The sequence below is a fragment of the Coffea arabica genome, chromosome 9e, assembly GCF_036785885.1.
Source record: "Coffea arabica cultivar ET-39 chromosome 9e, Coffea Arabica ET-39 HiFi, whole genome shotgun sequence".
Lineage (NCBI taxonomy): Eukaryota > Viridiplantae > Streptophyta > Magnoliopsida > Gentianales > Rubiaceae > Coffea > Coffea arabica.
In genome coordinates, this window is record NC_092327.1 from 14155641 (window position 1) to 14165510 (window position 9870).

A 9870-nucleotide genomic window follows, 5' to 3' on the forward strand; every position below is an offset into this window, starting at 1 on the left:
ATAAACAGTATAATTGCGTTAGAATCTACTTATTCACTGATTTAATTGAAACCAAGTTTGAGCATATTGCTGATGGAATCCAAATCTTTGCACACATTCCAATTATATATTTCCTCATATGGTTCATCTATCAAACAAGGTAAACAGCCAGCATGCAATTAGAGTTCAAAATAAAAGTATAACGAAGAGTAGTATAATAGTTCTGCATAAATTACCTGCAAAAGTAAAACAACCACATCCAAGTGTAAAAATAGGCACTTCTTCATCTTAAAATTAGATAACATTAATAGATGACTTTCTGAGAAGTGCATTCTTCACTAATTAAGAGAATGCTTTAAACTAATTTGATACATACAGGTTTTATCAATTTTTACACCAAAAACATCATTACAACATTTCTAGCGCCACAAAAACAGCCAGGCGATAGATATGCAACCAGTGAAAATAAGCAAATTTAACCTATCCAATCTGCAGAGCCAGGGGAACTACTAGCATCTACCTCCTCTTCTCTGTCGATGATCTCACATGTAAACAGGGCTATTCTGTTCCTCTATTACAATCACAGAATGCAACATCTTCAAATTTCCCAAGTCATAATATTTTGTCCACCAGTGTGAAGATCAAACTCTCAAACTTTCTGACTACCCTGTTTCAGTTTTTACAAAGAAAGTTCATTTTGAGCAGCTTAGTATAAGTTTCAATTTCAAGAATTTCATGCATTACAGATTGGAGTAAAAGGTCAACCAGCCATGCTATACCATAAGGCTCACCAGTGGAGCTCCAGCTTTTGAAGATATTTACACTAGTGCACACTGTGCCCCAAAAGAAAACTGAAATCAGGTATAGTGACCTTTCAACACCTGTTCTTTATTTGCTCAGGACCAGATTCTTTAACACTAATTTAATCCTCCTCCACAGTGTACACTTTTGGTCTTAGTCGCATACAAAGAGAACAAATGGAAAAAAAAAGAAGGATGAACCTTACAATTGTAATGATAGTCAACGAGATTTCTTCAGGCGTTTTGGGGGCCTTATGGTTTCTTTCTTGGAATTCTCTGGAATTTTCAGATCTGTATGAGACTGCAAGCATCGCCGAGGAAATGCAACATGTTAAGCTGATTTTCCAATAAAAAGATCAATGCTCATGAAGATAAGCTAAGTATTCAGTTATAGTGAGAAACGTTGCAGTAAGAACATACATCTTCAGCACAGACGAGTTTAGCTCTTTTTTGTTACAAGATAATGGAGCTATATGATTGAAGAAACCTTAATGGAGTTTTGAAAAGATTACCCAGCTCCGCTCAACTAATTAAATTGAGTTTATCCTAAGCAGGGTCAATGTTTTCCAGTCATGATGCATAACAACTCTTCCCAAAATATACTCAAATCCACACTACCTGGAATCTTAGCCTGTTGCCTAACATGTCTCATAATGTACTCCTCTGATCTTAGCTTATAATAAATACTGAGCCTATCACAATGCCCAGGTTTCACTTTTTATTTGAATTATTACTCATTCCAGCATGTGGCCATATCAAATTTCTTACTTTTTGCTTTATTTGTGTTTGTGATCAATAAATGTCTGTGAAGTAGCTACTTGTGACCATTCTATTAACTTAATTTCAGAAGTTTGAGTCAGGTGAAAAAAGATACATGAATTTATCAATTTCATAGAAAATAAAAAGTAAATGATTAAAATGGTGATCACTAAAACCGTGCCTACATAACTGAAAACATTACTTTTGGAAAAAGTTCACCTTTAAATTAAATTCTAGTGTATTGTACTTCTTTAAACTCTTCCCTCAGTTTGTCCACTGAAAATTATATCAGCAAATAGAACAACTTGAAGTTCAAGGCTCCTGTCAATTACTCTGTGAATACATCAAAATTTAGATCACCCTATCACATTATTTTGCTGAAACTCTCAAATTTTATTTCATCATCTTAAAGTTAGAAGACAACAGAAAGAGCAAAGCATAAAAAACATTCTACCTATTTCTTAATTTCTTCTTTCTTTTTGGGTGTTTGTGTGTCTGGCAGTGGTAATTCCATTCAGAACCTAATCCAAGAAGGTTTCACATACTACTTTATATCTAGTGCAATTGATGGTATTTATTATTTTTTTGTGTCATAATGAGGAGCACTTAAATTCATCTGCTAACATGATTGATAATCTTTGTCCTATCATTGCATGTAAAGTAAGCTACAAAAGCTTGAACGCACATTTCAAACACAATGAAGCAAATTCTATAAAACTTGAAGGAAATAAAGCTAAACAAGGTTACATAGATAAGTTGGAACTCATTAAACTACATATTCCTCTCTGTGAGATTGGCAATGTGCATTAACCTTGAGGTGCAGACCTATTACTATTCATATTCAACTTCTAAATATAATGTCTAATTAGGCTCATATTGAGTAAGGCATTCTACAACTGTTCGTGATTAGAATTTGCAATCTGTGCCAGTTGTAGACTGGCACATGTCTGTTCTTGAATTCACTAACAATATGATGCAGCAGGTAACCAATTCAAGGGAAACAAAAGTTCAAGATTTTGGAAAATTTGACGTAAGCTCTATCATAGCTCATCTTCAGAATCAACCTCCTGGGAATGTGACATGGGAAAACCAACAAAGTTGATTAAAGGTTATCAGGGAAAACCAAGGGAAAAACTTGATTAGGCAGCTGAATTTAAAACAACAAACTCAGAAGTTCTACACAATAAACTTATCAGAAATGGCAATTACTGTAATCACGAAAAAACTGAAAAATTTAAATGCACAGCCAGAACTAAAAAGCACAGATATATAGAAGGGGAACCCTAAAAGGGTCTAACTAAAACTCTACCCTGAAAAAGAAATCACCATAAAAGGGAACGCAATAAAAAAGAGGAATCCTGAACCCAAAAGTAAAGGAAAAATACAGTAAAGACCTAAAATAGCTTAAAAACCTAGTGCTGCAATAACTAACAGAATAGTACCCACGAACAATAAGACTGGGTTTGAGGAAAACTCGCCCTTGACCTCATTTTGCATTGCACCACCAAAAAGTCAGCCTATCAAGCTAATCTATTCAACCCAGCAACAACATACAATATTCAATCTATAGAATCATCTCTAGCATCCAAAAATTTTCAAGCTTGCAGATAAAACTTACACTTCAAGCTCTGTTTGTTCTTAACGCAATCAAATGGAGTTCCAATCAAGCCTCTCCAATTTTTCTTTTTTTTGCTCTCTTCCTGTATCAACCATTCAAAGTTGAGCCCCATAAACACAAGGATGCAGCAACTAAATTGGAAGTAAGATGACTGAGAAGAGATTTTGTCAACATCATGTTGGCTTGCATTTCACCAAATTTAGTTGTATCCCATGTTGTTGGGGCTTCTTTACATCATTATAGGCATAAAGTAAATATCTTTTTCTTAATTCTAGGTCAATCTAACAAATGGCAGGAACATCTAGTAACTTGCTGCTGTCTAGAGATAAGAGTTCCCACTTGAAGTTCTAAAGACGTAGATAGATAGCTGAGAAGAATGTCATTAAGTTCATGTGGGTGAACATCACAACAGGTGGCATAATTGCTGCATTCCTGAACCATCCATTCATGACGCATGGGGATAGTTCTCCGTCCTACCTTCTCATATGTCCAAAACTTTATCATTGCCTTGCTCTTAACATGAGGTTCCATGGCTTCTAAATGCTTCACTCTGCCCATCTGATGCAATATGCACCCAATACATCCTTCAATCTCCTTGAGCCTAAGCTGCTCAAAGATCTACCAAGTTGTGGAACATCCACTTTAATGCCAATTCACGCAGGTAATAGCAAGAAAAATCCAGAAAATAATTTCATTCATGATCAAGCTCATATTTTGGAAAACCAAGAGATAACCTTGATTATGGGGTTGACTTTAACCATTAATTAGAATATCCAGGCAAAAAGCCATTAATCACAAAAAACCAAAGGGTCAATTACATTCACACCCATTGTGGTTTGACCAAACAACAACTCCACCTCCTAAGGTCTAAAAAATATCAGTTATCCCCTTTGACTTAACTGATGCCAAACGGTGTTAAATTACTCATTTTGGGACTAAAATGCACTGAACTAAAACCAATAAAAAAAATAATGACAACTAAAAAATTAAAAATTAAAAGAAGCACCAAAACCCATCTTTACAGAAAAGGAAAAAATGACTATGCGACTTCATTTTTTGCATCTTTCATCAGATTCACATTGTATCACAGAAATCTTCAATCTCCATCAGAAGCCCTATTCCAAAAGTCCCACCAACAACCTCCCTCCTTAGAGCCACCATGAAATCCTTCCTACGCAGTGGTGAAACCTCCACCAAATACTAATATACCTATTAAATCCTTGACCTTCTCTTCCCTTGGGACCACCAAACCCACCCCAAGAGTTCAAGTTAAATGAAGATCAGAATGAGAAAATCAATCAAATGCACACTTTGCTTGCTTCCAAAATCCTAAATTCACAGCAACCACCCTTGCCATCTCCAATCAGCAATCAAACATCAAAAACACGAGCCTGAGTGATCCGCAATTAAACTCTGAATATCAAGGTAACCAAATATCCAAAACTCCAAATCATTATACTCGAATATCACCATAAACCCAGGTAACCAAAATATCCAAATCATCTATCTCCTCGTGAACAATATAAGGACAAATTCCTCAATAAGAACTGCACCATAAAATTCCACCTCTTTCTTTGATGTTCTAGATGGAGAAGTAATATTTAAGGTGGATCGTTGTGGAATTTAACAGTACTTCCCAGTGATTTTGGGGTTAAGGAGGGTGATAGATGCCTATGGATCATATGAATTGCTGAAGGGCTTATGAGATTTCTTCTCAATGCGATTCTTGTGTCTCTCATCTTTTAATGATTTGGAAGGCTTTGATTTGGGGTTTGACAGTGGTGGAGATGAGTAATGGTGGTGATGAAGAGATCGATGTTCCCATGGATTTTATGATTTTTCTTGGCAGTAGTTCTTTTTTGTTAGAATTCCTCAAATGACAAGAATAAAATCATATAAAATAGGAAAATTCTATGTTACAAAATCTACATGGGCAATTTGATATTTTCACACCATTCCTTAATGGACCTGAGAAAAACGGATGTTAGATTTCTGATGCAGAGGGGGTGTTTGCCATGCGAATATCATATCAAAGGGGATGATTGTTATTTTTCAAACTCCAGGGGATGTAGTTGTTATTTGGTCAAACTACAAGGGGTCTAGATGTAATTAACCCAAAACCAAAATAAGTTCAATGCAGAGCCAAAAGGACTAATGTGTAGAAGCCCAACAAAAAAAAAAACACTCAAATTGAAAGCCTTGCTCGTCTAGAAATCAAAACAAGGGGAAACTAAATAAAACTAGGACCCGAATCAAGGTATCGAAGGAAATAACAGTTAAAGTCCTAATATAACTTAAAGACCAATAGCTACAGTAACTCATGCATTGTAACATGAGAAAAGGTAACCTGTGAGCAATAACAAGCTGCATTAAAGTATCTTGAATTATTTCATTTGCCTTAGTATGCTTTCCTAAACATTTATCTAGGTTCTTGGTATCATAATCTGAAATTAGTTGGACACAAGCTGCAATTTTAAATCTCAGAAAACCTACAAAGTGTTTATTGAATCTTGGTCAATTAGAGAAAAGCCCAGCTTTCTCTGGTTCTAAATTCTAACTCATACATCACTCCTATTCTAATAAAGAACCTCTTCCAGTTGTTGTGATTTTGTCGAATCCTGTAACTCAAGTCTGAAACTAGGTGTGATGCCAATGATTATTTTAGAAGTGATCCAAAGGACAAATTTTACCTCTTCCTAATCATAAAACTAAACAAGCTCCCAATTAGCTCGTAGTGCCAAGTCACCCAAGCAGCCCTATTATCTTTATAATTGTTCCCAGAAGTTTTCATCACCCCAGAAGCACTCTTTCACCTTTTTATTTTTTATTTTTTTTAATTTTTATGGACACTATCTTATGATCTCCTTAAGCCATCTAGTTTAGACAGTTTACACTACAATATACTTGCACAATCAAGCCCTTCACCTGAACCTATTTTGCTTCATGAGTTCTTTAGCATTTTTGCAAGCAACCAGTACAAAGGAAATTCGAACACATTCAGAAAACAAGGACAACATAGGAAAGAGATGTGACAACCAATATGAAACTCCTCTAAACTGGGCATGCATAATTTAGGTAACCCTAGTGGTAGCCCATTAGTTTACGTCATCTCATAAGCCACTAGAAAGTTAACAAGAAAAGAAAAAGATAAGATGCCAATTGCTCAGCATTGAGACCATTTAATATAATAAACGAACTTGGATTATAACATGAAATATTTGACGCCCAGTTAGACTAACCTCTTCCAATTTGCTTTGGAGTTCCAAAAGTTCCTGGCAGTATGTTAGGCACTCTGCGTGGTACACCGCAGCCAGATCCTTTATCAATGCCTTTCTTCTTATTATACCAACCACTTCAAAAGATTAAAGGAAATGTAACATGTCAGATAAAGCATAATTCATAATCTAAAAGGCTCACTACAATTTTCCTTTTCTGTAAGTAATATATCCTTCATTTTGTTTTCTAGAAGCTAAACTAAACAACTCTATATCCAAACCAATCTCCTGTTAAGACAGAACTTTAGTCCGGGAACCCAGTCAACCCACTGTGCAAATACACCATAAGCCTAGGCATTCTTATAGCAATCACCTGATTCCTACATATGGATGCCAACTCAATTTCCAAACCTTTGAGTGCTTGGTCTTGTTCATGGTACAACTTTGTAAGTTGCTCAAAAAAGATAAAGAGGTTTACCATGTATGATATTTCATAATTTGAGACCATGTGCATGTCTTAAAAACATCTTAGCATCAAAGCTGCTTAGATAATAGACATCCATATATGCAGCAGCTTTTGTTTAGATTGCTTTCAACAATACAAAACCCACAAAAAGCAAACTCAAAACACAATATAGACATGACAAAATCTCAAATGAACTTAGTATAAAATGATACAATCTCTAAATATTCGAGTGAATTTCCAAGAAGTAACTTTCACAAATTTAACTGCCAGATAGATTTCTTTTGCTTTCAAATATGGTTTGGAACAGATTCCACAATATCAGCTCACAGTTTTTCACATTCCTATTCATACAGGATACTGCAATTGATCACATAGAATGAAGAATTCACTCATGAAAACTTGGAAGTCCATTATTTATTCTCCAATAATTATCCAAAAAAATAATCTATTGTACTTTTTATCTATTGTTGCCACCACATATATACACATATATACTAGACTTCATAATGCTTCAAACAAGGAAATTAAAGCATGACTTTCATTATCACTATCACCAGGGAGAAAGTGAAGTGAGAACTACAAAGCATCAAAACAAGTAAAATTCGTTTTGCTTCTTGCTACTATTGAATGCTCCAACAATCAAAGTTTAGATGAACCTTCAAATGACCCCAACAAAACTTGCAATTCTCATATACACAGTCCAAGGACTCGGCCAAGTCCTGACCAGAACATGATCCACCACCCTGATAACATACTCCTTTGTGACGGAGATGCTAGACTTGAAGTAGCTCAGTAGGACTTAGGACAATTCTTGGTGATTCAACTCACTGAGTCAAAAGTTGGTGATAATTGTCCGATTCCACACAAGTTGACTCCAGAACCAAAAACTCAATAATATTTGGACAATCATATTTTTGAAAAAGAAATAAAATAGAACCCAGAAAAACAGACCAAGAAGGAAAGGGAGAGAAAACTCCGAGAGATTGAGTTCACAAGAGTTTTTAACATTTTCTTCTGAAATTACTTCAAGGAAAATTTCTTTCTTTTTTCAATTCTTTTAAATTTTTCTTGTCTTTATTCATTCAAGGGAGTACTAAACGCCTTCATAGCATTTGTTGTCAAGATTTCTTCTTAAAAATAACAGAAAAAAACTTTTTCTGGAGTTTTGAACAAATAATACAATCACATCCTTTTCAAAAGCTAACAGTTCCGCATGTATTTCTCAATTCTCAATCACCTGATTCTCGTACAGGAACCAATTTTGACAGTATTTTCAAAAAAAATTTCGAATACCAAATATTGCAGTTGATGCACTTTCTTAATAGTCGTTACGAAACATATCTCAATGAGCAGTTCTAATTATCTAACCAAATCCCACAAACACCAACTTCAGCATCTCAAAAACACATCAAGAAATTCAAAAAGGGTCCCCCCCCCCCCGGCACAATTACAAAACAACAATATTAAGAAACTTCAAATCTTACTTATTACCGGGAACTATACTATAGTTAGCAGCCCATCACTTCAAAACTTGTTAAAAAAATGAGACAAAATCCCAAAATAGTTCTTGCTTTCGAGAATTTAGACAAAATGGTTCCTATAAGTATCAAGAAACACATAAATAATGGGTAACAATAATTTAATTAAAAGGGAAGGACAAGGAAACATACTTCGGCTAGGATCGAAGCGAGGAGGAGGAGGAGGCTCTTGATGTGAAGCAGATGGAGAACGTTCATCATGTGATGACAGCGGTGGAGGCGGCGTCGGCGGCGGTGCCGTTGGTGGTGGCAGTGGAGGTGGGGGTAGGTAATACAGCTGTTGAAGTTCGCCCATATTTTGCTGAAGTTACTAATTTAGGCTCTCGAATTAGACGTAGGCGCTGAGGAGAGAGTCGGGAAAGAAATTATTTTGAAAAAAGGGTTAATTACGTTTTCAGTGTTGATTGCACTTTGCGCCCTCAAACTATGCTGTGATTGCACTTTGGACCCCCAGCTCTTAATTTCAGCACTTAATTGCTTTAAACTTTAATTTCTTACAATCGCTGCAATCGACTAAATTCAGCAAGTAGAAATAAAAATCTCAGTCACCAATGGAGTTAATGAAAATACTCTTTTCATCCCTTGCATATTCTTATGCTTTTATTAGAACCAAATTATTTGAAATAATTACTGTAACACTTTTTATGATGTGATACATGTGAAATAATAAGGTAAATTAGAAAATTTGCTTCTAATACAAGCAAAATATTATTTGAAAACACTTAACTATCCAAATATACCCATTGTTTTTCTCTAGTTTCAAATGGCAGTAGGAAATTAACACAAGAAATTAGGCAACAACTTCATGGAATCATTATACCTTTTTCTTTCTACTGCAAAATTCAAAAAGATTTCTCAAAATTTTTGACCATCTTGGAGATCTTTCTACTATAAATTTTAGATATTTAAAACTAAATTATGGAGATCTCTCTCAAAAAACTAAGCTATGAGTTCCTCTTTTTTTGCCTTCATCCAAAAAAAAAAAATCCAAAACAACCACCAGTTTCACCAATCTTCTTTATCGCAAAATATCATTAATCATTGCCATAAGAAGAAGCATTTCCTCTTTTCCTACTTCCACTAGCCATCATTCCTCCAACAAGGCAATTGCAGCATTATCAAACAAGGTTATTAAGGAATGGCTTACTCTTAAACCTCCAATCGAGCTAGTTGCTTGGTGCATTATTAACCCTTTTTAGACCGAGGATTAAAAGCTACTATGGCATACTTTGATCAATAGGAAGTTCTCTTGGAATTAAGAACCACTACTTTTTGGTAGGGGTGGGCAAAAAAATCGAAAAACCCGATAGACCCGATCCGACCCGCATCGAAAATTAGGATATCCGATCCGATTTTTATCAGCAGAGCAGATAGGGTCGGGTATCCATAATATTCGGATACAGATACGGAACATAAAAATAAAAACCCGCGGGTACCCGACCCAGGGGTATATTATATAAATATTAAAAAATATAGGGGTAAATTTATAATATTT

General features: G+C 35.2%; 1 protein-coding gene across 3 annotated transcripts; it reads right to left on the reverse strand.

Moving 5' to 3' along the window:
- Positions 1 to 243: 243 nt before the first annotated feature.
- LOC113709416 (uncharacterized) lies at positions 244 to 8744 on the reverse strand. 3 transcript variants are annotated; one of them, XM_027232178.2, is made up of 6 exons: positions 8508 to 8743; positions 6396 to 6508; positions 3634 to 3774; positions 3157 to 3238; positions 986 to 1080; positions 244 to 646 (listed from the first exon to the last, which is right to left on the reverse strand). In XM_027232178.2, the coding sequence occupies exons 1-6, from the start codon at positions 8668 to 8670 to the stop codon at positions 629 to 631; spliced, it is 612 nt and encodes a 203-aa protein (XP_027087979.2). In that variant the 5' UTR covers positions 8671 to 8743; the 3' UTR covers positions 244 to 628. The 3 variants fall into 3 exon arrangements, with proteins under 3 accessions (XP_027087979.2, XP_071922303.1, XP_027087978.1); XM_072066202.1 differs by having other exon boundaries at positions 583 to 812; positions 8508 to 8744; XM_027232177.2 differs by lacking the exons at positions 244 to 646; positions 986 to 1080; positions 3157 to 3238 and having other exon boundaries at positions 3262 to 3774; positions 8508 to 8744.
- Positions 8745 to 9870: the final 1126 nt, after the last annotated feature.